This window comes from Erinaceus europaeus, chromosome 2 (genome assembly GCF_950295315.1).
Source record: "Erinaceus europaeus chromosome 2, mEriEur2.1, whole genome shotgun sequence".
NCBI classification, from domain to species: domain Eukaryota; kingdom Metazoa; phylum Chordata; class Mammalia; order Eulipotyphla; family Erinaceidae; genus Erinaceus; species Erinaceus europaeus.
The window spans coordinates 2778286-2805660 of NC_080163.1; the positions used below are offsets into that span (position 1 = coordinate 2778286).

The 27375-nt window shown below is 50.1% G+C and overlaps 1 protein-coding gene across 3 annotated transcripts in view; it reads right to left on the reverse strand.

Annotated features, from left to right (window-relative positions):
* The window catches only part of AP2A1 (adaptor related protein complex 2 subunit alpha 1), a 44771-nt gene that overhangs the window by 10390 nt on the left and 7006 nt on the right, over window positions 1-27375 (reverse strand). For 2 of the 3 annotated variants that reach the window (XM_060173542.1, XM_060173534.1), the window contains exons 2-8: window positions 12929-12997; window positions 12602-12744; window positions 12273-12466; window positions 4857-4986; window positions 4224-4325; window positions 1774-1882; window positions 620-770 (exon numbers count right to left, since the gene is read on the reverse strand). In XM_060173542.1, the coding sequence (XP_060029525.1) occupies window positions 620-770; window positions 1774-1882; window positions 4224-4325; window positions 4857-4986; window positions 12273-12466; window positions 12602-12744; window positions 12929-12997 (898 nt within the window). The remainder of the gene's footprint in view (window positions 1-619; window positions 771-1773; window positions 1883-4223; window positions 4326-4856; window positions 4987-12272; window positions 12467-12601; window positions 12745-12928; window positions 12998-27375) is intronic. The other variant, XM_060173551.1, reaches the window with a different exon arrangement.

Here is a 27375-nt window from a genome sequence, read left to right on the forward strand (position 1 = left end):
GCTTCACCATCTGTGGAACCTCCCTGGGTGCTATGGTGCTCAAACCTATGACCCTGTGCATAGTGAGGTACATACCACCAGGTGACCTGGGTCAGCTGTCTCCCAGACCCAGAGAGAGAGAGAGAGAGAGAGAGAGGAGAGGAGAGGGGAGGGGAGGGGAGGGGAGGGGAGGGGAGGGGAGGGGAGGGGAGGGGAGGGGAGAGGAGAGGACAAGAACCAGAACCAGAACCAGAACCAGAACCAAAGGATCACACGGGCACATTCCATACTCAGGACAGAACTTGGAAGCAACCGCATGCCAACACTTTAGCCCAACACTTTAGCCCCTGCACTATCTCGTGGGCTGCCCCAGGACCCAGAAAATAGCTCAGGTCTGATGACCAAGTCAGGGCGCACACTCATTCTCTTCCCACCGAGAAGTTTTGATGCAAAGACTTCTCAAAGACCCAGGGCACCAGAGCCTCAGTCACCTTTTACCTCAGATCCAGGGGTCCCCAAACCCCTCCTCCCTCAGACCCAGGGGTCTCCCAGCCCCTCCTCCCTGGGACCTAGAAGTCCCCCAGCCCCTCCTCCCTCAGACCCAGGGCTTGGGCCTTCTGCCCCACATGCTGGTGCCCACCTGTCATAGTGGATGATGAGGCTGATGGTCTCGAAGAGGATAGCATTCTTGGCATTGGAATGCTGGACCTTCTTGGACTTGGGAGGCTCCTGTGCCTTGTTGAGCACAGTCTCCAGACACTCCACCAGCCGCCCCTTCACAGCTGCGTCCTCTGGGGAGCGAAGGCCGTGCCCTGTCAGCTCTGCCATCCTGGCAGGATCCGTGAAGGACCAGGCAGGTGGCAGGAGACTGACAGAGGCCTAACCTCCAGACCTGGGCTCTCTGCTCTGACCCCACTGGGCAAAGGCTCCATCCTGTGAGCCTCAGTTTCCCCTTCTGTAATGGATGTGTCAGTGTGCTGGGGGAAGCTCCAGGATTGTGGTGTCTCTCCTTTCTGTCTGTCTGACTCTCTTTTTTGCTGTCAGCTATTTTTTTCTTTCCCCCAGGGGTTTTAAGTTTACACAATTCCACCACTCCCAGTAGACTCTTTTAGATAGAAGAAAAGAAACAAGGGTAGAGAGGCAGAGGGAGGAAAAACACCAGAGCATAGCTCCACATTCCTGAAACTTCTTCCCCTTTGCATGGTGCTCCCACGTGGCCAGGGGTTTGAATCCGGGTCCTTAGGCATGTTAAAGTGTGTGCTCTATCAGTGCTAGCTCTTAGCCCACGGTGTGTCTTGTTTTTGACCAGACTGTTCAGCTCTGGCTACTGACTGTGCTACCTCCCAGACCCTTCTCTGACTTTTTTTGTTTTTTTTTTTAGCATCTTTATTTATTGGATAGAGACAGCCAGAAATTAAGAGGAGGGAAGCTAGAGAGGGAAAGAGACAGAGAGACACCTGCAGACCTGCTTCACCACTCGCAAAGCTTTCCCCCTGTAGGTGGGAACAGGGGGCTCGAACCCAGGTCCTTGTCCACTGTAGCACGTGTGCTTAACCAGGTGCGCCACCACCTGGCCCCCCGATTCTTTTGTGCTCTACAGGGTATGAGCTCCACTGACCCCCCCCCCCCAGTACTTCCCCTCCTGAAAAACACGCTGGTAGCCCCCCAGGTGGGCCCAGCTTAGGGCTGTCCCTGCTGTGTGCCAGAGAACTCCTGACACAGGTCCAGACCCCCCAGCCCCTGGCTTGTGGGTGGGGGGGCCCCAGATCGCAGCACCAGTAGGATGGACGGTACCTGGCGGTGGGTAACACTGGAGCAGCCGCAGGAGCTTCACTGACAGCCAGGGTGCAGGCACGAAGTAGTAGGTATAGTCCTGGAGGTCGGTGGAGGCGGAGGACACGATCTGGGGGGTGGGGGTAGAAGAGGAGTGAGGTGTGGGGTGCTATGGCCAGGCTGCAAGGCCCGAGGGGCGCTGCTACTGGGAGAGATCTTTCTGAGCGGGAACCCAAGACTCAGGGAGGGAGAAGGGTGGAAGCCTTGGCCAAGAAAGAAAGAAAGAAAAGAAAAGAAATACATGGTCAGAGGCAAGTTAGGTTCAGGGGGACAGCAGGGCAAGTCATTTTTTGAAAAAAGTGAGGCTGTTGGCTCAGGAGGTGGCTTGGTGGATACAGCATTGGACATTTAAGTGTGAGTTCGATCTCCAGCATCATCACATGCCAAATGACGCTCCGATTCTCTCTTGCTCCTCCTTTCTCATGAAAAACAAACAAGCAAACAAAAAAACCAGTGTGAGACTGTTTCTTTCTCCTTATGACAAACTTCTACTCAACCTTCAAGACCCCATCTGCAGAAAGCACTGCCACCAGACTCGATGCCATATCTGTGTCTTCACCATCAGCCTGGCACATGGCAGAACCCAGATGTGTGGATGAAATGAATGAAAAAGTGACTGGAGGGGGCTGGGGACAGAGATCAATGGTAGAGTGTATGCTTTGCACCCTGAAGAATGCACCCACTACCCCCACCAAAAACAAAAAAAAAAAAGTAAAGAAAAATGATTATAAGGTCAGGAGACAGCTTAGTGGGTAAAATGCCCACTTTGCCATGTGCTGGATTTGTGCCCAAGCACCACGTGAGAGCACCATGGACAGCACCAAGGGGGGCCCTCCACAGATAGTGGAGCAGTGCCGTAGTGTCTCTCCTGTCTTGCTTGCTCTCTCAAAAAAGTGTGGGATAGGGCTGGGGAGACAGCATGATGTTTCTGCAAAAGACTCTCGTGCCTAAGGTTCTGAGGTCCCAGGTTCAACTCCTAGCACCACCATAAGCCAGAGCTGAGCAGTGTCCTAGTTAAAAAAAAGAATAACCAACAGGCCCACAAGGCCACTCAGGGGCATCATACATGTGTGAGAACTTGATTTCATTCCCTGGTACCACATTGAAATAAAAAAAAAAGGGGGGGGTGGTGGCTGGGGAAACAGCCCAGTAGTTATGCAAAAGCCTTTCATGCCTGAGGGGCTCTGAGGTGCCAGGTTCAATCCCCAGCACCAACAGAAGCCAGAGCTGAACAGTGCTCTGGTCTGTCTCTTTGTCTCTCTCTTTCATTAAAAATAAATAAATAGGGGGCCATGCGGTAGCAGTAGCACAGCAGGTTAAGCCCATATGGTGTGAAATGCAAAGACGGGCTCAAGGATCCCGGTATGAGCCCCCTGGATCCCCACCTGCGGAGGGGGGGAGGGGTCACTTCACAAGTGGTGAAGCAGGTCTGCAGGTGTCTGTCTTTCTCTCCCCCTCTCTGTCTTCCCCTCCTCTCTCCATTTCTCTGTCCTATTCAACAACAACAGTAACAACAATGATGGAGAAAAAGATGGCTGCCAGGAGCAGTGGATTCGTACAGGCTGGTGTCTTGTTGAGACTCTGGGCCTCTGCTCGTGAGGGTGCAAGCTGCTCTTTTTTTTTTTTTTTTTGCCTCCAGGGTTATTGCTGGGGCTCCGTGCTTCCATCATGAATCCACTGCTCCTGGAGACCATTTTTTCCTTTTCTCCTTTTTGTTGCCCTTGTTGTGGTTATTATTGTTGTTGTTGATGTTGTTCGTTGTTGGATAGGACAGAGAGAAATGGAGAGAAGAGGGGAAGACAGAGGGGGGAGAGAAAGATAGATACCTGCAGACCTGCTTCATTGCCTGTGAAGCGACCCCCTGCAGCTGGGGAGCCGGGGGCTCGAACCAGGATCCCTAAGCCAGTCTCTGAGCCTTGCGCCATGTGTGCTTAACCCGCTGCGCTACCGCCCGACCCCCGCAAACTGCACAGCTCCAGTCCGACTCCAGCTCTGGTCTTACTCAGCTCAATCTGACTCATCCGAGTCCCCAGTGCCGCCTGCCTTGGGGTGTGTTCCCAGGACCGGGGCAAAAGTGGGAGATGGGAAGAATGTAGGGAGACAGAGGGACCAGAGGGAGTGACAGAGAGGGTGTGGGGAGGCTCCCACTTCCTGGGTGCCACCGTTCTGACACTTGCCTCTACTGAGGTGTAGTTGGTATGAACCCCAGGGCGCTCACTGTGCAGCTTAACGAGGCCCAGAGAGAGGTGGCCACCTGCCCGGGGCTATACAGGCAGAAAATGGCCAAGCTGGGGTGCAGCTGGCTCAGGGCCAGAGCCAGGATGGGGATGGGCTGCCTTTGGGAGGAGGGGGCAGGCAAGTGCTGGTCTGGGGGGGGTCACCCCCAAAAGCCAGCAGGAAAGCTCACGCACACGGCTCAGGCGAGACACCGCCAGGGAGATGCAGGTCTTGAAGTCATCTGGGTTCTTTTTGCAGAGGCAGGTGATGAGACTGACAGCGGCTGTGACCACGCCCTGCAGGGACAGACAGAGGGAGTGTGGGGAGGGGCTTCAGTCCAGGCTGCAGAGCAGATCCTAGAGCTGGGCTACGCAGAGGGCGTCTGGGGGCAGGGGCAGGGGGTTCTGCTTGTGCCGGCCAGAAGGTGTGAACTATAAGCAAACTCTGGGTGTGAGACACAGACTGGGGCTTCCGGAGGGGCCAGTGGCTAGGGAGAGGACACTACACAGGAGCCACAGGTAACCAGGTGGCTGTCAGGATAGAGGTAACGACCTTAGACCAAGGCCTTTCGGTGCCTGGGTGAAGGCAGGGTCAGAGGCAGGGGAGTCTCAGGTGTCCGGGAAGGGTCAAGGCAGATGGTGGGAGTCTGGGTAGCCAGGTGGGAATCAAGAAAATTGGTGGGCTTGGGTATTCAGGAGGGGTCAGGGCAGACGGAGGCCCCCCGAACACCCAAGGGAGAAGCAGGGAAGTTGGGGAGTCGTAGGCTCAGCTGGGAGTGAGGGCTCATGAGGGGCAGGACCGGCAGGGCTGGGGTGGCCTGCGCTCACCATGTGCTGGTCGTTGAGCAGGTGCACCACGCGGGCCGTCCACTCGCCCATGGGCACCAGGTCGGGCGAGGCCTTGTAGAGCCGCAGCAGGCACAGGGCGGCGCTCTGCTTCACGCTGTCCATGCTGTCCCTGTGGGCCGCCATGGGAGGGGGGTCAGCACGAGCCACACACCGGCTCTTTTCCCATCACCCCTGAGATGGGGGGTGGCCAACAGGAGGCAGGGAGAGCCAGGAGGCCCCGGATCCAAGGTGGGGCTACCCTCAGGCCCTACCCCATCTCAAGTCCTTCAGCTATAGTTGAAAGTAATTTTATTTAATTAATGAATTGATTTCTTTATGTATTTTCAGTATTGATTTCATGGGTACTCAAGATTTCATGGGTTCCTGGTGTCACTTTTTTCTTGAGTTTTTTTTTTTTAAGATCTTATTTATTTAGGAGAAAGACAGAAAGAACCGGACATCACTCTGGCACATGTGCTGCCGGGAATCAAACTCGGGACCTCATGCTTGAGAGTCCAAAGATTTACAACTGCGCCACCTCCCGGACCACTCTTGAGATTTAAAAAAAAAAAAAAATTTTTAAAGAATTTATTTACTTATTCATGAAAAAGATAGGAGAGAAATAAAAAAGAGAAAAAACCAGACATCACTCTGGTACATGTGCTGCTGGGGACTGAACTCAGGACCTCACGCTTGAGAGTCCAATGCTTTATCCACTGTGCTACCTCCCGGACCACACTTTTTTCTAATTCTATTTTGTTTTATTTTGGATAGAGACAGAAGTTGAGAGGGAAGGGGGACAGAGAGGAAGAGACACCGCAGCCCTGCTTCACCGCCTTTAAAGCTCCCCCCCCCCACCCCGCATATCTGTGCAACTGCAATGTATGTCTATTTTTTTAGCACTACTCAGCTCTGATTTATGGTGGTGTGTGTGTGGGGGGGTTGAATCTGGGACTTTGGAACCTTAAGCAGTTCAAGCAGAGTCTCTTTGCATAACCCTTATGCTATCTACCTCCGCCTTCTATTTTCATTTGATAGGACAGAGAGAAATTGAGAGGGGATGGGAGATAAAGAGGAGAGGAGAGACACCTGAAAATGTGTTTCATCTCTTGGGAAGCTTGCCCCCTGCAGGTGGGGAGCAGGGGCTCCAAACCAAGTCCTCAAGCAAGGGAATGTGTACTCTCAGCTGGGTGTGCCACTGCCTAGTCCCCTCGGTGTCACTTTTCTTTCTTATTTTGTTGTTACTGGAGCTTCAGAGTTCTGGACTGACTTTTTCAGATAGATACACAGACAGGCAGAAGGAGACAGACAGACAGTTCTCCAGTGAGGTGGGGGCAAAACACACTGATAAATAAATCTATGTTTTTTTTCCTTTTTTAAACACAGACACATACCAAAGGTGCAATGTGGGTTTGATTTTGAGAAATGAGAAGAAGCCTGATTCCCAGCTGCACTTGAAGCAGGACATGTATTTAGTTAAAGAAAGGAAGTGCTACAACCTCCCATCAGAGCACAGGCTGACTCACAGTGAGAGAAGCCCAGCGTGGGTTTTTGTTTCTCATTGTCACTGGAACGTCACCACTCCGGGCTGACTTTTCTAGATATAAAAAATGAGAGAGGGAGGCAGAGAGGGAGAGATACCAGAGCACTAAAGCTCTCTCCAATGCAGTGGGGGCTGGGCTTGAACCTGGGTCCCTCTCATGACAGAGCAAAGCATGATCCAAGTGAGCTATTTTGCTAGTCTTTATCTCCCCTTTCTTCCCATCTTTCTTTTTGCCTCCAGGTTTCTTGTTGAGGCTCCGTGCCAGCACTATGAATCCACTCCTCTCGGCGGCCTTTATTATTTTTTTTTTAAATTGGATAAGACAGAGAGAAATTGAGAGAGGAGAGAGGTGTAGAGAAGGAGAGAGAAAGATAAACTCCTGCAGACCTGCTTCACTGCTGTGAAGTGACCCTCCCTGCAGGTGGGGAGCCAGGGGCTGGAACTGGGATCCTTGCATGGGTCCTTGCACTTCGTGTTATGTGTGCTTAACCTGGGGCGCCAATGCCTGACTCCCCCCACACCCTCCATCTTTTCTTTTCCCACACAGAGGGTGAGATACACCACAGCAACACTCCACCACTCCCTTCGCAGAGTGCTCCCACATGGTGGTTCTCCTTTGAACCCAGCGCTCCACTGGGTAAGCTACAAGGTAGCGAGTTCTCGGCAGCCCCGGTGTCCCACCTTGAGGGCTGAGCACAGCTGCACCTGCTTGGTGTCCTGGCTTGTGGGTGTGGTTTGGGGCGAGCCCTTGGCCCTCTCTGACCTGCAGTTTCCTCCTTGGGGGAGGTGGAGGATGAGGAAATGAGTCCGTGACCCCAGCAGACAGCTCTCTGGGTAGGGCGTGTGCCCGGCCACGTTTGAAGCCCAGGCTGGAGCCCAATACCAAATGGGAGGTGCCATGGAATTGGGGCAATCTCTGGTACTATAGTGTCCGAATGGATGGATGGATGGATGGATGGATGAACAAATAAACGAATAAGTGAAAAAAATACCTTGGAGCATTGGGCAAAGCCATGGGAATGAAGGAAGGAAGGAAGGAAGGAAGGAAGGAAGGAAGGAAGGAGAGGAAGAAAGAAAAGGGGGGTGGGGGCAGGTGGTGATGCACCTGGTTGAGCGCACATGTTACAACGCACAAGGACCCAAGTTCAAGAAGCCCCTGGTCCCCACCTGCAGGGGGAAAGGTTCATGGGTGATGAAGTAATACTGCAGGTGTCTGTCTCTCTCCCTCTCTATTACCCCATTCCTTCTCGACTTCTGGCTGTTTCTATCAAATAAATAAATAAATAAATAAAATTTAAAAAGTAAAAAAGAAAGAAAAAAGTGAGGAAAAGGAAGGTGGTGGCTCATCTAGTCGAGGACAAATATTACCCTCTACAAGGGTCTGGGTTCAAGCCCCCAGTCCCTACCTATGTGTGTGTGTAGTGGGAGCTTAACGAGCCCTGCAACACGCCTGAAGGTGTTCGTCTTTCTCCGTCTCTGTCTCCCCATGCCCTCTCAATTTCTACTTCTATCCAATAAATATATATTTAAAAAAGAAGAGAAAAAAACTTTATATTAAAAAAAATGAAGAGAGACTGGGCAGTGGTGCATCTTGCTGAGTGCACATGTTAGCTGAGTGCTAGGACCCAGGCTCAAGCCCCCAGTTCCCACCTTCAGGGGGAAGCTTCACAGTTGGTAAAGCAGGGCCACAGGTGTCTGTCGTTTTCCCTCTGTATCTCCCCCTTCCCTCTAAATTCCTGTCTTTATCCAGAATAAATATAAAAAATAAGTAAATGGGGGAGTCGGGCGGTAGCGCAGAGGGTTAAGCACAGGTGGCACAAAGCACAAGGACCGGTGTAAGGACCCCAGGGGCTCAAACTGGCTCCCCACCTGCAGGGGAGTTGCTTCACAGGTGGTGATGCAGGTCTTCCCCTCTCTGTCTTCCTGTTCTCTCTCCATTTCTCTCTGTCCTGTCTAACAACGACGACATCAATAACAACAACACTAACTACAACAACAATAAAAACAAGGGCAACAAAAGGGAAAATAAATAAATATTAAAAGATTATAAAGAAATAAACAAATAAAAGGAAGGACAGAGACAGCATAATAGTTCTGCAAAAAGACTTTCCTGCCTGAGGCTTCAAAGTCCCAGGTTCATTCTCCTGCACCACCAACAGCCAGAGCTGAGCAGTGCTCTGGGCTTTCTCTTTCATTAAAATAAAACAAAACGAACAAAACATAGTTAAAAGGAGGAGGAGGTGGAGGAGGGAAAATGAGGTCACGTATGAGGGAATGGCTGCACCCCAAACACAGATGAGGTGTCAGGAGCCACACAGCAGCACACTCAGGTGATGCCCTTGTGATGAACGGTTTCCCAGAAGAGACCCAGTAGAACTCAGGGCCAGGGACCAGGCCTGGGAGGTGTGACCTGGCCGCGTCACAGTGCTGCAGGAGAAACAGAAGTGGCACAGTGTGGCGGCTGCTTTCTCCTATGAGAAGCCTCGGGTGCCCTGGCCCCACGTAGATGGGTCCCAGCAGTCCCCAGGAAGAGGTGAGGGCCCTGGTGCCAGCGGAGCTCTCGGCAACTTCACAATGGCTCACGAGCTCCACTCCCACCCACACCACAGCCCTCGGAGGAGGAGGTGGATTCTATCATCGTCTCCAGTTACGGGTGAGGAAACAGCCTCTCAAATACCCAACGGAGGGAGGGAGAAGAGATATTTATCCACTTGGTTAAATTAAACAGGGACCGTACTACCACTGTGATTAAGGTCCTGCTTAAAAACAGCACATCTAATATTCCAGGAGGTGGCGCAGTAGATAAAGTGCTGGACTCTCAAGCATGAGGTCCTGGGTTTGATCAGCAGTATTGCATGTGCCAGAGGGATGCCCTGGTTCTGCTTCTCTTTCTCTCTCTCAAAGCAAACAACAGCTACACACACAGGAGCAGAGGAGATAGCGCTAAGTCAGAGGTCCCAGGTTCAGTGCCCCGCCAACCCCCACTACCATCTGCCAGAGATGAGCAGTGCTCTGGTCTCTTTTATGAAAATAAACAAGTTGCTAAAATCTAGGTAATATAGGGATGTGTGCATTCCAGAAAAAAGACTGAAGAATACATGAAACAATAATCCTCAAATTCAGGGGCCCACAGAGATAAAATGCGACTGGAACTGTGTTATCTCTCTCTCTCTCTGTGTTATCTTTCTCCTGGTAGACTCAGTTTTTTTTGTTTGTTTTTTCTTCTTTTATTCCAGATAGGGGTTAGAGACAGAGGGAGATAGACAAGGAGAGACACCACAACACTGACCCACTGCTCACAAAGCTTCCCTCCTGCATGGCAGCCCCGTATGGCGGGTGGGGGCGGAGACCTGGGTCTTCAGAGTGGTAAAGCGAGCACCGTACTTGGCCCTTCTCTTTTTCTTTTATTGCTAGGTTGATTGATTTTTTTAAAAATATATTTATTTATTTTCCCTTTTGTTGCCCTTTTTTTAAAATTGTTGTTGTAGTTATTGTTACTGATGTCATCGTCGTTAGATAGGACAGAGAGAAATGGAGAGACGAGGGGAAGACAGAGAGGGGGAGAGAAAGATAGACACCTACAGACCTGCTTCACCACCTGTGAGGCGACTCCCCTGCAGGTGGGGAGCCAGGGGCTCGAACCGGGATCCTTATGCCGATCCTTGCGCTTGTGCCACGTGGCTTAACCCTCTGCGCTACCACCTGACCCCCTTAGTGATTTAAAAAAAAATTATTCCCTTTTGTTGCCCTTGTTGTTTTTAATTATTGTAGTTATTGTTGTTGTTATTGATGTCGTCATTGTTGGATAGGACAGAGAGAAATGGAGAGAGGAGGGGAAGACAGAGAGGGGGAGAGAAAGATTGACACCTGCAGACCTGCTTCACCGCCTGTGAAGGGACCCACTGCAAGTGGGGAGCTGGGGGGCTCGAACCGGGATCCTTACGCTGGTCCTTGCACTTCGAGCCACGTGTGGTTAACCCACTGCGCTACCACCCCACTCTGTTTAGTGATTTTCAACTGGGAGCTACTCCTGCACCTTGGAGCACATCTGTGGAGTCACTGAGGCTGGGATGGTAGTGGTGTTTCCCCAGCAAAAGCTGGCTGGCTTCTGGGAGGCATCAGGGAGGGCCACCAGCTTGCACCCCATTTAAGTACAGTGTGGCTTGGGGGTTTGTAGTTACAGCTAGTTGGGAGATTCGGGTCGAAACCCAGTGTGTAGGCTGCTTTGTGCCAAGACTCAGAACAGGTCCTGTTGCTTGCGGTCCCCAAGGCAGTCTGTTTCTAGGTCGCCCTTGCTTGGAAGTGTGGCCTCCAGAGCCTCTCCTCAGACAAGCTTTGTCTTTTGCTTCCAGCAGTTGTAGTGTCCTCAAAGCTCACCCAGGCTCACCCAGTTCGAAAAACACCCTCTAAGCAAATGCTAGTGTTTCCCTCCAGCCACTAGGTCCTTCTTGGCTGGTGCTTGTGTGCTCCTTGTTCTCCTGTGTGCTCTTAAGATACTGGGAAGAGCATCTCTTTCTTGTGGCCTGGGGAGTGGCGCAGTGGCTACAGTATTGGGCTTAAGAGCACCAGGTCTCGAGTTTGATCCCCAGAGCTGCACGGTCCAGAGTAACACGGTGGTTCTCTCTCTCCCTGTCTCCCATGTCAATAAGTAAATCTTAAAACTAAAGGGGCCGAGGAGTAGTGGTACACCCAGTTAAGCGCACATAGTACTATGCAAAAGGACCCTTGAAAGGGTCAGGGTTCAAGCCCCCGCTCTCCACCTGGAGCAGGGATGCTTCACAGGCAGTGAAGAAGGTCTGCAGGTCTCTCTAGCTCCTCTTCTCCTCTCAAATAAAAAATAGGGGGAAAAAAACTTAAATACATTTCAGAGACAGACAGGTGGAGAGGTGGAGAGGCAGAGAGAGAGAGAGAGAGAGAGGCAGACCATTCCACCATCCATGCTGAGTGCTGGGCCTCAAACCTGAACCTGGGGCCTCTTGCAATGGGAGGTATGCACCCTATCAGGTGAGCTATTTCTCGGCCCCTACTAGTTTCTTTATTTTGGGAAAAAGAGAGAAAGAGAGAGGGGGATAGACACTGCAGCAACACCACTTTGTACTGTGGAGCTTCCCCAGTGTCAGCCAGGATGCTGTCATACGGTTCGAGCCTGGGCTTGAGCCCAAGACCTCATACTCTGCATGCCGTGCGTTCTACACGCTGAGCTATCTCCCGCCTGGATCTCCAGGCCCCAACTGTTAGTCAGTCAATCCACATTTCCCCTCCATTCTGGGCCTCGGATGCTGGGGAAACAATGCCCATAACCATTTTTAAGCAGAGCTATGTCCCTAGTAACCAGCACATAGTAGATGCTTAATAAGTGTTTGTTGAGTGAATGAATGAATGAATGAATGAAAAATATGCTTAAGTTCTGGAGGGAATCATCTTGTCCACACAAGGCTATGCCCTCTTCTACACTAAATAGATAAGGTCATGTGTGCACTTCTGTTCACAGCAGCACAATTTGTAATAGCTAAAACCTGGAAGCAACCCAGGTGCCCACAACAGATGAGTGGCTGAGATAGTTAAGGTCAGTTCTGAGGTCCCGAGTTCAGTCCCCAGCCTTGCATGTATCAGAACGATGCACTGGTGTGCTCCCCCCGCCTCTCTCTCTCTTTCTCTCTCGTGGCTTTTCAAGGTTGCCATTTATAGTCAGTAGACTTGCTGAGAGGGAAGTAGCAACCCCAAGCTGCCCCCAATCGCTGGGCTCTGCTCCCAGCACAGCCTCATGCCCAGCTGGACTGAGATCTCGGGACATAAGCTCTTGGAGCCTTGAGTCTGTCTGGGCCTCGCCACTTCCCTGCCTCCCACTCCCGGCCCCCAGCCCAACACCTCACCCGGCCACCAGGATGCGGGGGATGTCGGCAGCAAAGGCCTCGCCCATCTCGCGGCTGCCCACGTTGGCGATGCAGTGTAGGGCCAGACACATGAAGGTGGGGTTGCGGCTGGCCAGGTCGTTCTTAATGGCGTTGTTGATGAGCCGGATCAGCTCAGAGTTGGAGTTCACCAGCACGGAGATGAACAGGTAGCCCTGGGGGTGAGGGGGTGACGGGGCGAGAGCTGGAGTCCTGTGGCCAATGGTACCCACACCCCTAACTTACACCCTGTACTCTGGCCCTCCTCCCCAGACCAGGGGTCCTCCAGCCCCCTTCTCCCTCAGACTTACTATCTGCTTCTCTGTGTACTTGTTGGAACTGAGCAAGTTCACAGCCTCCATGTGCCCGAAGTCAATGTCGTGACCAAGCAGGAAGATGAAGAGCAGTTTACACACATATTTTTTCTTACTGTAGCCATCCAGGGCTTTGTCCCCTGGGGCCAGAGGAAGGAGGGAAGGAAAAACAAAAATGTTGAAGGATCTCGTGTACAAATTCCAGAAATCTAGACACTCAAGTGTCTTCTCCCTCAGACCCAGGGTTTCCCAGCCCTCCCTTTCTAACACTCAGGGTTCCCCTAGTCCCTCCTCCCTCAGACCCAGGGGTCCAGGCCCAGCTACCTTTGAACTTGGAGCGGATATTGGCCAGTTCCTTGTTGATTCTCTTGATCTCTGCCTCCTTGCTCTTACCTGGGGATAGAAGGGGGGAGGTCAGTATTCTGCAGAGCTGAGCCCTCTTCCTTCCTTCATTCTCAAGACTCCTCCCTACTGGAAGGGCTCTCTCTCCACTTCCAACCTCTCCAGTTGGAAGCCTGACATCCAGAAACAGTGTGTATGGGGGAGGGGACACCCTTGAACTGCCACCTCCTTGGGAGCTCCAACCCCACCCAGCTGTGGTGAGCCCCGCTCCAGACCCAGCAAGAAAAGACAGCCCCCGCAGTGAAATGAACTCAGCTCAGCTCAGCTTTTGAGCCTCTACCTAGGACCCTGATCTTTACCACGGCTTCACTGCGCTGTGTCCCCTAGAAACTCTCCTCCCAGGTTTCTAGTCCCACACAGGCCCCAAGTTCACACACTTGCCAAGCCGTAACCTTGGGTTCAGAGATTACTGCCCCTTCCCCTCTGTACAACCTGCCAGCCACTCTGGTGCACGGGGCAGCAGGAGCCCCCCAGCTAGACCCCTCCCAACAGAATGCTCACATTCTGCTTTCTTTCTCTTCCACCAATAAACCTTTAAAAAAATAGAGGGGAGTCGGGTGGTAGTGCAGCAGGCTAAGCACACGTGGCGTAAGGATCCTGGTTCGAGCCCCGGCTCCCCACCTGCAGGGGAGTCGCTTCCCAGGCGGTGAAGCAGGTCTGCAGGTGTCTGTCTTTCTCTCCCCCTCTATGTCTTCCCCTTCTCTCTCTATTTCTTTCTATCCTATCCAACAACAATGACATCAATAGCAACAATAACAACAATGACAAGCAACAAAAGGGGGGGGGAAGCCTCCAGGAGCAGTGGATTCGTTGTGCAGGCACTGAGCCCCAGCAATAACCCTGGAGAAGGAATGAAAAAATAGAAAGAAAAAGAGAAAAAACGACCCTCTGGGAGTGGTGAACTCATAATGTCGGCACTAAGCCCCAACACTGGTAGAAAGAGAAAAAGAAAGGAGGAAAGGAGGGAAAGAAGGAAGGAAAGAGGAAATAAAGAACAAGAGAAAGGAAGAAAGGGCTATTCTGAACGGGGTCTGGGCTGTGAGGGACAAAGACACATCAGATGGAGGAGACAGCATGGGAAAGGTGAAGGCAAGCTTATTAATTATGTACCAGTGACGGTTAGCAACCATTCTATTTTTAAAAAATATTTATTTATTTATTTATTTATTCCCTTTTGTTGCCCTTCTTTTATTGTTGTAGTTATTATTATTGTTGTTGCTGTTGTTGGATAGGACAGAGACAAATGGAGAGGAGGGGAAGAAAGAGAGGAAGAGAGAGAGACAGACACCTGCAGACCTGCTTCACCGCCTGTGAAGCGACTCCCCTGCAGGTGGGGAGCCGGGGGCTCGAACTGGGATCCTTCCGCTGGTCCTTGTGCTTAGCACCACCTGCGCTTAACCCGCTGCGCTACCGCCAGCAACCATTCTTATCACTCATATTAGCCACATCAATATTGTCAAAGTAAGCTTTATAAATTATTAATCATTATAAATAAGAACAAACTGGGGCTATTACTCAGGAGTGAGCCATTACAATTTTTTAAACACTGATTTAAACATGTTCTAATCATATCTGTGTTACATTTTAGGTTACATACTATGTGCTTTCAATTAAATTTCCCTGAGGCTGGGGAGATAGAAAAGCGGTTCTATGACTTTCATGCCTGAGGCTGCGCGGTCCCAAGTTCAATATCCAACACCACCATAAGCCAGAGATGAGCATGCTCTGGTATCTGTCTCTCTGTTATCTTTCGTTCTGTATCTTTTTCATTAAATATATATGTAGGCGTCTCGTGAGCTGCAAGACAGCTCGCCTGGGGGGGATGCCTGCTTTCCACCTGGCCCCCACTGCACTAGGGACTGACTCCCTTTTTCTCCAAGTACGAAGCAGGCCCAACCCTGCTTAACTTCCGAGATCAGACGAGACTGGGCGTGTTCAGGGTGGCACAGCCAGTCTAATAGACTAACTCTCTTTCTATCTGAAATAGACTGAAGTCTCTGAGACCGTGATAACAGTAATATATATATATATATATATATACATTTAAAGCTCCTTTTAAAGATACCAGAGGACTCCTCAGCTCTAGCATAAAGCTCTAGAGATTGAACTTGGGACCTTTGAGGCCTCAGACATGTAAGTCTTGTGCTCTACCACCGTGAGAGTTCTCTGGCCTCTGTTTAATTCAAATATTACTTATGTATGAGGGAACCGGAGCATCACTCTGGCATGTGCAATGCTGGAGACTGAACTCGGGGCCTCAAGCTTGCAAGTGCAGTACACTAGCCTCCAAGGCACCTTCTAGGCTGCTTATTCTACTTCATTGTCTTTATTCATTTAAAAGAAAAAAAAAGTGATTTTGGGGCCAGGTGGTGGCACACACATGGTTAAGTGCAGACATTACAGTGCACAAAGACCCAGGTTCAAGCCCCTGGTCCCCACCTGCAGAGGTGAAGCTTCACAAATGGTAAAGCAGGGCTGCAGGTGTCTGTCTGTCTTCTCTAAGCCTCCTCTTTCAATTTCTCTGTCTCTGTCCAATAATAAATATGTAAATAAAAAGATTTTTTTTAAAACAAAGTAATTTTATTTATTGCATATGAACAAGAGAATCACATAAAAACCAGAGAGAGAGCATCACTTCAATATATGCCCAGGTAGCAACCTCAGGTGTACAAGTCTGGCTCTTTACCAGTTGCTGCTTTTACTTAAAAAAAAAAAAATATATATATATATTATATATATATTACAACATAATATATAATATATATATATATATCACAACATCCTGGGAGGTGGTACAGTGGGTAAAGCATTGGATTCTCAAACATAAGTCTTGAGTTCAATTCCCACCAGCATCACATGTTCCAGGGAGATGCTCTGGTTCTCACTCCCTGCCATCTCATAAATAAATCATAAAAAGGTCACTGTTTCTATCTTTATAATTTTAATTATTTGTGGGAGAGTGAGAAAGAGAGAAATGGGTGGGGGAGATAATAGTAAAATGGTTATGTCAAGAGACTGACTCTCATGCCTAAGGCCCCAAAATCCCAGGTTCAATTTCTGGTGACACCATAAGGCAGAGATGAGCAGTACTCTGTAAAAAAAAAAAAAAAAAAAAAAAAAAAGGAAAAGAGAGAAACTCAGAACACAGCCGGGCCAGCTGGCTGGTTGAGCACACATGTTGTAATGAGCAAAAACCCAGGTTCGAGCCCTCCAGTCCCCACCTGCAGAGGGAAGCTTCACAAGTGGTGAAGCAGTGCTGCAGGTGTCTCTCTGTCTCTTTCCCTATCTTCCCCTTCCCTCTCAATTTCTGGCTATCTCTATCCAATAAATAAGTAAATATAATTTTTTAAAAGAAGGAACAAGGGAGTCGGGCGGTAGCGCAGAGGGTTAAGCAAAGCGCAAGGACCAGCATAAGGATCCTGGTTCGAGCCCCCGGCTCCCCACCTGCAGGGGAGCCGCTTCACAGGCAATGAAGCAGGTCTGCAGGTGTCTGTCTTTCTCTCCCCCTCTCTGTCTTCCCCTCCTCTCTCCATTTCTCTCTGTCCTATCCAATGATGATTACAACAATAAAAAAAACAACAACAATGGCAACAAAAGAGAATAAATCAATGAATATTTTTTAAAAAGAAGGAAAGAAAGAAAGGAAGGAAAGAAAGAAAGAAAGAAAGAAAGAAAGAAAGAAAGAGAGGGAGGAAGGAAGGAAGGAAGGAAGGAAGGAAGGAAGGAAGGAAGGAACTCAGAGCAGCACCCTGGCACAGGTGCCTCCAGGAATGGAACTCAGGCTCTCGGACCTGTGTGTCCTGTGCTCCATCCAGCGCCCCCTCCCGGCCCCTCTTTCTGCTTCATGAGCCGTCGCAGGCGGCCCCCTCTGTGTGGAGAGCCTGGGCTGTTCCCAGCTTCCTCTGGGCCCAGATAGGCCTCGTCAGCTCCTCCTGAGCTCAGCTCTGGGCCTGGCTCCCAGCCTCACCCGTAAGCTGTGGGACAAGCCCTGAGGTCACTTTTCTGGGAAGCCATTCTGTCCCCATGGGCTTCCCGGGCACCCAGCTCAGCCAAGGCACAAAGGAGGACCCCAAGGGGCATGAGGCCACCTGCCCAGGACCTCAGGATGGGGTGGAGGCCCAGTCTGGACACCAAAGGAAGGGCCAGTAGCTGGGGGTGAGTCTGAGCTGGCCTGTGCAGCTTTTAGGACACCGGATCCTTCATTTATTAATTATATGCTGTGGAGGCCCCAGGGGATAGGCCCTTGTAATTATCCCCCAGTGATTCTGGGCCAGTAGGACCCAGCCCCACACCTGAAACAGAGGTGACAGGACTGAGGCTGCCCAGGAAGCAGCTGGGGCCATAGTGGAAGCTGCAGCCGTGAAAGACAAGCCGGTTTCTGGGCAGCACTCAGCCCTGATAACCAGCAGTGGCCAGGTGAAGTGCAGGGGCAGGGACCAAGGGCTTCCCAGAACTCGTGGACTTGGCCCGGTGAGAACTTGGCTCTATTCCGCACATAAGCCTGTGCGGGGGGAGCATGGAGTAGACTCACGCCTAAGGCTCTGAGGCCCCAGGGTCACAATCCCCAATACCATCATCATAAGCCAGAGCCGAGCTATCTATCTCTCTTTAAATGTTTTATTCACTTTTATTTAATGAACGAGATAGAGACAGAGACAGACATAGATAGATGCTATCTGGTTTACGGTGGTTCTGGGGATTGAACCTGGGATCTCAGAGCCTCAGGCATGAGTCTTTTGTTGAAGCATTATGCTTTCTCTCCTCAGTCCTGATGTCTCTCTCTCTCTCTCTCTGTATCTATCTCATTAAAACACATAAAGCATTAAAAAAATCTGTATTTATTTATTTCCTTTCGTTGCCCTTGTTTTTTATTGTTGTAGCTATTATTATTGCTGTTATTGATGTCGCAGTTGCTGAATAGGACAGAGAGAAATGGAGAGAGGAGGGGAAGACAGAGAGGGGAGAGAAAGATAGACACCTACAGACCTGCTTCACCGCCTGTGAAGCGACTCCCCTGCAGGTGGGGAGCTGGGGGCTGGAACCAGGGTCCTTAAGCACATCCTTGCGCTTTGCACCATGTGTGCTGAACCCATGACTCCCAAAGCATTTTTTTTTAATCAAGCATTTTAAATAAATGGACCACCTAAGAGCACCAGCTTGTGGCCCTGGAGGCGGTGTGGTCGCCAGGGTGCTGGACTCTTTTTTTTTTTTTTGCCTCCAGGGTTATTGGGGCTTGGGGCTGCCACTATGAATCCACTGCTTCTATTCCCCCCCCCCCCATTGGATAGGACAGAGAGAAATAGAGAGGGGAGAGAAAGATGTGGGAGGAGGGAGGGGAGGAGAGGTAAAAATAGGGAGCCAGGGTTTAAACTAGGATCCTTGCGCTTCATACTATGTGCGCTTATCCCACTGCACCATCACCCAGCCCCCAGGTGCTGGACCTCAAGCAGGAAGTTCCAAGTCTGATCCCAGGAAACACATGTGCCAAAGTGATGTTCTGCTTCTCCTTGTCTCTTAATAATAAAATATTTATAATTTAGGGGACTAGGTGGTGATGCATGGGGTTAAGCACACATAGGGCAAAGCACAAGGACCCACGCAAGGATCCAGGTTCCAGCCCCCCACTCTTCACCTGCAGGGAGTCGCTTCACAAGAGGTAAAGCAGGTCTGCAGGTGTCTGTCTTTCTCTCTCCCTATCTGCCCTCCTTTCTCGAATCCTCTCTGTCCTATCCAATAAAATGGAAAAAATGGCTGCTAGGAGCTGTGGATTCTTTTTTTTTTTTAATATTTATTTTATGTATTTATTCCCTTTTGTTGCCACAGTGGTTTTATTGTTGTAGTGCAGTGGATTCTTAGTGTAGGCAACAATCTCCAGCAATAACTCTGGAGGCAAAAAAAAGAAAAAATATATACATGATTTATTTTTATTTACTTTAGATAGAGAGTAATTGAGAAGGGGAAGAGAGAGAGACCTATTTACACCTATTTCACTGCTTATGAAACCTCCCTACAGGTGGGGATCAGGGAATTGAATCTGGGTCCTTCTGCATTCAACCAGGTGTCTTTTTGTTGTTGTTATTTTATTTTGTTTACCAGAGCACTGCTCAACTCTGGCTGACAAGGGGACTGAGCCTGGGACTTCGGAGCCTCAGGCATGAGAGTCTCTTTTCATAACCATTATGCTATCTACCCTCACCCTCACCATGTCTTTGAAGTAAGATAAAATAAAATAACAAGATTTTTACAGTGAACCTGCATTATTTAGCCCCAGAACCACAGGCAGCACAGTGATACTCTGCTTCTCTTTCCCTCTCTTTCATAAATGAATCTCCTTTTTCTTTCTTTCCTTCCTTCCTATCTTCCTTTCTTTCCCCAGAGCACTGTTATGGTGGTAGTGGGGATTGAACCTGGAACTTTGCAGCCCCAGGCATGACAGACTCTTTGCATAACCATTATGCTGTCAACTCTTGCTCTGAATAAGTCTTTTGAAATAAATGAATAAGGCTGGCAAGACAGCTCATTTGAACAGTGCACTTCTTTGCTCTGTCCTGAGCTGAACAGTACTCTGGTCTCTCTCATTAAATAGAATATATATGTGTATATTAGAAGAAATAAAAAGCCCCCTCTAAAAATAATTCAGAGCATAAGAGAGAGCTCACAGCATCAGGTCTTCAAAAGAGAAGGTTGTGGAGGGCACAGCCTCCTCAGAGGTCAGCCTGGGTGGCTGCTGCGCAGGGTGACACTTAGGACAAAGGGACTGAGGGCAGCTGGGACAGGACCAGGATAATGGAAGGCCCAGTGGGGAGGGGCGCAGGGGGACGAGCTCTGCGCTCTGCGTCAGGGCCAGCAAACAAGCCTGGCAAGGCTTTGGAAAGGGATTCTCTGATCCTCAGGCTCCCTCCAGACCAGGTGAAGGAGTGAGTCACACCTGCTCAGCTTTCCGCACTGCTGGATTGCATGAGGGCTGGGAGGGAGGCAGCAATCAGACCCAGGAGGAGGGCTTCCTGGCACCAGGCTCTGGGACTGGAGGGTCACAGGCTGAGGCTAAGGCAATGGCTCAGCTGGTAGAGCACCAGCCTTGCAGGACTGAGATTCTGGGTTTTATCCTGTAGTGAGTGCAAGTACCAGACTGCTTACTCTCTTTCCCTCACTCTCTCTGTGTCTCATGTGAAAATCATAGACAATAAAATTTAAAAATTTTAATGTATTAATTTTTTAATGTTTTATTTATTTATTAAATATTTTATTTGATTTTGAGGAAGATAGGAGGAGAGAGAGAGAAAGAACCAGACATCACTGTGGTACATGTGCTGCTAGGGATCGAACTCAGGACCTCATGTGTGAGAGTCTTATGCTTTATCCACTGCGCCACCTCCCAGACCACTTAAATTTATTTTTCAGGGAGTCGGGCGGTAGCGCGGTTAAGCACACGTGGCGCAAAGCGCAAGGACCAGCATAAGGATCCCGGTTGGAGCCCCCGGCTCCCTACCTGCAGGGGAGTCGCTTCACAGGCGGTGAATCAGGTCTGCAAGTGTCTATCTTTCTCTCTCCCTCTCTGTCTTCCCCTCCACTCTCCATTTCTCTCTGTCCTATCCAACAATTACGACAACAATAATAACTGTAACAATAAAACAACAAGGGCAACAAAAAGGAATAAATAAATAAATATTTAATTTTTAAAAAAAAATTTTGATAGGAGAGAGAGAAGTTAAGATGGGGGGTGGGAGATAGGGACACCTGCAGCACTGCTTCACCACTCTTGAGGGACCAGGGTTTGAACCTGGGTTATTCATCTATTTTCAGACTCCCTCTCCAATGTAAATTTTAAAACCAATTCTCCATTTAGCCACTGGAAAAACAATCTGGGAGCAACTCAGGTTCTTCATGTATTCACTTTTCAATCATCAGTTTTTACAAACAGTACAGAGCAAATATTTCCCATGAAATCAAGTTTCAAGGGCCAGGGAGCTGGCCCAGATGATTAGAGCATTGGCCTGCACACGGAGGCCTCAGAGGCTACAGGTTGGATCCTAGCACCACTTATGCCAGAGCTGAGCAGGATTCTGGTCTCTCTCTCCCTCCTCTTTCATTCTCTAATAAGAAAGAAAGCGGGAGGGCTGGGAGATAGCATAATGGTTCTGCAAAAGACTCTCATGCCTGAGGCTCTGCAGTCTCAGGTTCAATCCCAGGTCCACCATCACCCAGTGCTGAGCAGTGCTCTGGTCTCTGATCTTTCTCTCTGTGTTTCTCATTAAAAATAAATAATATTAGGAGGAGGAGGAGGAGGAGGAAGGAAAGAAAAAGAGAGGGGCTAGGAGACAGCTTGGCTGGTCGAGTGTGGACATTATTGTGTGCAAGGACCTGGACTCAAGCCCTCAGCACCACAAGAAAACACGGTGTCTCTTCTCTGCCTCTCTTCACCTTCAATGTGGAAAAAAAAGTTCGTCAGGAGCAGTGGTACTGTGACATGGGTGGGGAGCCTCATTGATAAACCAGGCAGCAAAGGAATGAAAGGGGAGGCTGGGTGGTGGAGCAGTGGGTTACGGGCACGTGGCACAAAGCGCAAGGATAGGCGTAAGGATCCCAGTTCGAGCCCCCAGCTCCCCACCTGTGGGGGGAGGGGTCGCTTGACAAGGGGTGAAGCAGGTCTGCAGGTGTCTCCCCCGCCCTATCTTTGTCTTTCCCTCCTCTCTGTGCTTTCCAACAATAACAACAACAAAATAGGAAGAAGAAGAAAAAAAAAGGCTTTGAGGAGCATTGGATTTGTAGTGCAGGCACTGAGCCCCAGTGATAACCCGGGTAAAGCATCGGACTCTTAAGCATGAGGTTCCCAAGTTCCACCCCATGGCATCACATGTGCCAGAGTGACGCTCTGATTCTTGCGTTCCCTCTCTCAATGATAAACAAACAAATAACTTCGACATATACAGTAAAGGAAAGCAGACTGTCTGCATGCCTTATCAGTCACTGGAATTTGGTTTTTTCTTTTCTTTTCTTTTTTGCCTCCAGGGTTATTGCTGGGCTCGGTGCCTGCACCACAAATCCACTGCTCCTGGAGGCCGTTTTTTCCCTTTTGCTACCCTGGTTTTTTATTTTATTTTTTTTATAGTTGTTGTAATTATTATCGCTGTTATTGATGTCGTCGTTGCTGGATAGGCCAGAGAGAAATGGAAAGAGGAGGGGAAGACATAGAGGAGGAGAGAAAGATATGACACCTGCAGACCTGCTTCACCGCCTGTGAAGCGACTCCCCTATAGCTGGGGAGCCGGGGGTTCGAACCGGGATCCTTACGGCCGGTCCTTGCGCTTTGCACCGTGCGCTCTTAACCCGCTGCGCTACTGCCCCATCCCCCAGTCACCGAATTTGAGCAGCACCTGCAAGAGGTGAAGCAGGTCTGCAGGTATCTCTCTTTCTCTCTCCCTCTATCACCCCACCCCTCTCAATTTGTGTCAGTTGTAGCAAACAAACTGTAACCAGAACCCCAAGGTCGGACAGACTACTGCAGGGCTGCAGTCACAGGGCGGGGCCAGGCGGTGCTATTAAGCCACAGCCAGCTGGGGGTGCGGGGGGAACACTGGTGCCCCTGTGGGTGCAGAGGCAGGAACCTGCGCCTCCCTTGGTCCAGCGCAGGGAGCCTCCTCCTCAAGGGCGGTGGGGCGAGGCTGCTCCCCCAGGGCCAGGCAGGCGGTCCTGGCAGGGGAGGTGTGGAATTGCACTGAGGGCACCAGACACAGAGTTAGCAGGGGTGGGGCTGAGATCTGTCCAGGGGCACCTGGACATTGCTGCTGCCACTCAGAATCTGGGGGGGGGGGAGTCACGAAGATACTGGAACACCAGCAAAGGGGTTCATCCTCTGTGCAATCTCCTCACCGCCTGCAAGACACCTGGAACTAAGCGCTATGGTAGCGGCTGCACTACACTAAACTCTTAGTTATTAGTGATTTATGTATGTATTTATTTATTTATTTTTACCAGAGCACTGCTCAGCTCTGGCTTCTAGTGGTGCTGGGGATTGAACCAGAGCCCTCAGAACCACAGACACGAGAGTCTTTGCAGACCCTCGATGTCATCTCCCTGGCCTGAGGCCCCAGAGAGCTCTAGTTCAGCCGCTGGCACCAGCTTTCCCACCAAAGGTGGCCTTCTCTCCCCCACACACACAGGCAGCCAAGCCCTACCCCGGGGCCTTTGTACCAGCTCAGCCCTGTTGCAGGAGCACCCTCCTCCACACCTCCGCTGGCCAAGTTCACCTGCTAAATGCTGCTCTTGGCTTTGAGGTCACCTTGTCAGTGAGAGTCCGCAAGGCCCAGAGTGTGTTGGTAGCAGGGCTGCCGCCTAACTGTCTGCAGAACCATTCCCTGCAGCCCTTTCTCCCGGCACCGCTGCCACCCCACCCTGTGTCTGCCTCCTATGCACGTACAGGTGTTCTGGGCCACCTCCCTCCTGGAATGTGAGCAGCATAGGCAGGGGACCTTGGGGACAGTGCCCGCCACTCCACGGTGCTCAGTGAGGACTGGCTCTTGCCAGACCCACCAGGTGTCATAAATAGATAGATAGATAGATAGATACACCTGGGAGTGAGGGTGGGGGCGACCAGGCAGTGGTGCACCTGGCTGAGCACACACATTGCTGTGCACAAGGACCTGGGTTCAAGCCCCTGCTCCTCACCTACTAAGTGGACACTTAAACCATGAAGCAGATCTGCAGGTGTCTATCACTCTCTCTCCCTGTTTTCCGCTCTCCCTTTAATTTCTCTCAGCCCTATCAAATAAAATAGAAAGAAAGGGGAGGGGCTAGGCAGTAGTACACTTGGTTAAGTATACACGTCACAGTGTGCAAGGACCCAGGTTCAAGCCCCTGGTCCCCACCTGCAGGGGGAAAGCTTCACGAGCGGTGAAGCAGGGCTACAGATGTCTCTCTCTTATCTGTATCTCCCCTTCCCCTTTCAATTTCCCCGTCATACTCAATAAGTTAAAATATTAAAAAAAAAAAAAAAGACAAAGAAGGGGGCATGGCCTATGGGATTTGTAGTGCCAGCACTGAGCCCCTGATAACCTTGGTGGCAAAAGTAAATAAAGGCCCCAGGAGGTGGCACTGTGGTTAAAAAGCACGGGAGGTGTGCACCTGTCACCACACATAAGGTGTGTGTGTGAGACCCTCATCAGCAGTGAAGCGGTACTGCAGGTATTTCTTTCCCTATATATGTATACCCCCCCTTTTGATTTCTCTGTGTCTTTAGCCAATAATTAATTAATTTAGGGGCTGGGGAAATAACAGTGGTTATTTTCCTGCCTGAGGCTCCGAAGGTCCCGGCTGAGCAGTGCTCTGGTAAAAATAAACAATAATAAAAAAAAAAAATCCCCTACTAGGGAAAGAGAGAGGCAGACTGGGAGTATGGACCGACCAGTCAACGCCCATGTTCAGCGGGGAAGCAATTACAGAAGCCAGACCTTCTACCTTCTGCAACCCACAATGACCCTGGGTCCATGCTCCCAGAGGGATGGAGAATGGAAAAGCTATCGGGGGAGGGGGTGGGATATGGAGATTGGGCGGTGGGAATTGTGTGGAGTTGTACCCCTCCTACCCTATGGTTTTGTTAATTAATCCTTTCTTAAATTAAAAAAAAAAAAATCAAAAAAAAAAAACAAAAAAAATAAAAATAAAAAAAAATTAAAAAAAAAATCATTGGACACACAGGCATAAGTCCCAAGTTCAAGCATATGTACTAGTGTGGTGCATAGAAATAGAATATTTTTTTAATATAATTTAAAAAAATTTTAATGTTTTTATTTTGTTTTATTGTTGTGGTAATTATTATTGTTGTTATTGATGTTGTTATGACGGAGAGAAATGGAGAGAGGAGGGGAAGACAGAGAGGGAGAAAGATAGACACCTGCAGACCTGCTTCACCGCCTGTGAAGGGAACCCTCTGCAGGTGGGGAGCCCGGGGCTCGAACCGGGATCCTTACGCTGGTCCTTGCGCCCTGCATCACGTGCTCTTAACCTGCTGCGCTACTGCTGGACTCCCTTTTGAATATAATTTTTAAAATGTATTCCCTTTTGTTGCCCTTGTTTTATTATTGTTGTTGTTATTGATGTTGTCGTTGGATAGGACAGAGAGAAATGGAGAGAGGAGGGGAAGACAGAGAGGGGGAGAGAAAGACAGACACCTGCTGACCTGCTTCATCGCTTGTGAAGTGACTCCCCTGCAGGTGGGGAGCCGGGGGCTCGAACTGGGTTCCTTATGCCGGTCCTTGCGCTTTGTGCCACTTGCGCTGAACCCGCTGTGCTACCGCCCGACTCCCAGAAATAGAATCTTTTAAAGTAACAGTAATGCTGATGGGTTCACAACTGTGCTCAGTCATTTAGCCCTCGATCACTAGGGGTCAGGCTTTGCACAGGGTGTGTTGGGGCCCCAGGGAGGGGTCAGACGCATGCTTGCACCCCCAGGCCAAGGGGAGATGGCACAAATGAAAAGGGTCCCCGCGTAAAGTGGGACTCAGGGAACCCGGGCAGCCCAGAGGCCCCTTCCCCATTCATTCCCGCACACACTCCCTGGGAGCCTGGGAGGAGCCGGGCCCAGGAGAGAGGCCACCCCAGCCTGGCCCCAGAACAGATAAATAGAATGGCTGGAGGCTGAATGCCACATGTCACGCTGAGGGGACAGGGCCACACCCTGCAGCTGGGCCAGAGCTCAGCCTCTCCCTCCTTATCTGTAGAATTTGTCCTTCCTGGCCCTCCTTCTCAACCCCTGCCTTCCCAGCCTTTGCTCACTGTGTCTTTCAAAACCTACAACAGGATGTGTTCTCCCTATACCCTGAATCCATTCACCTTCATCCCTCCAACCCTCCTATCCCCCCATCCCTGCTCGAACATCCCTCCAATGCTCCCTGCACCAGCCATGTGGGTCTGCCCTTGGAGTGTCCATGGGCCTCAGGACCTTTGCACTTGCTGCCTGTCCTCTGCATTCACAGCCCTTCTCCTCCCTTGGCTGGGCTAACTTTTCTACATCACTGAGCTTTTCAACCAAGGAGGGCTCTCTCTCTCCCTGGGCCATTTTATGACATCTCCTGGCTTCTTCCACCTTTTAAAGTCATTGTTAATGGGCTGGGAAGACAGCATAGTGGTTATGTCAAAAGACTTTCATGCCTGTGGCACCAGAGGCTCCAGGCATAATCCCCAGCACCCTCATAAGTCAGAACTGAGTACTCTGGGAAAATGAAATAAAATCATTCTTATTTTCAGGTCGGAGAAAAAGCCCGCACCAGGCTCATACCTGAGGCTCCAAAGGTCCCAGGTTCAATCTCTGGTACCACCAGAAGCCAGAGCTGAGTAGTTCTCCCTCCCCCTCCCTCTAATAAAGAAAAGGTTTTTGTTTTGTTTTGTTTATTGCCATCAGGGTTATTGTTGGGGCTTGGTGCCTGCACAACAAATCCACCACTCCTGGTGGGCATTTTCCCCTTTATTTGAGACAGAAATTGAGTGAGAGAGATGGAGGAGATAGATACCTGTAGAATTGTTTCATGGGGGGCGGGCTGGGGAGTAGTGCAGTGGGTTAAGCACATGTGGCGCGAAGTGCAAGGACCGTAAGGATCCCGGTTCGAGCCCCCGGCTCCCCAACTGCAGGGGAGTCGCTTCACAGACAGTAAAGCAGGTCTGCAGGTATCTATCTTTCTCTCCCCCTCTCTGTCTTCCCCTCCTCTCTCCATTTCTCTGTCCCATCCAACAATGACGACGGCAATAATAATAACAACAACACCGATCAACCACAAGGAAGGGCAACAAAAGGGGAAAAATGGCCTCCAGGAGCAGTGGATTCGTAGTGCAGGCACTGAGCCCCAGCAATAACCCTGGAGGCAAAAAAAAATTTTTTTTTTTTTTTTTGCTTCATGGTTCTTGAAGCTTCCCCCTTGTAGGTGGGGACCTGGGAGTTGAACCCAGGTCCTTGTGCATAAATGAAAGAAGTTTTAAAATAAAACTAGGGCAAGGCTAGACAGCATAGTGGTTGTTCAAAGAGACTCCTTCTCATGCCTGAGGCTCCAAAGTCCCAGATTCAACTCCCTGCACCACCATAAACCAGAGCCGAGTAGTGTGCTGGTAAAAAATAAATAAATAGAAATAAAATAAAAATATCATGTTGGGTTGTTGGAAAAGTCATGACGTATTTTTCTGTTTTTCTTTTTCTTGTTTTGTTCTACCAGAGCACTGCTCAACTCAGGTTTATGACGGAGCTGGGGACTAAACCTGGGATCTTGCAGTCTCAGCCACAAGAGTCATCTGCAGAACCATTATGCCGTCTCCCTGCCCTTTGTGTTTCTCTATGCAAACAAACAAACAAAAACATGACTTTTCTAACAGTCCAACATCTTGAT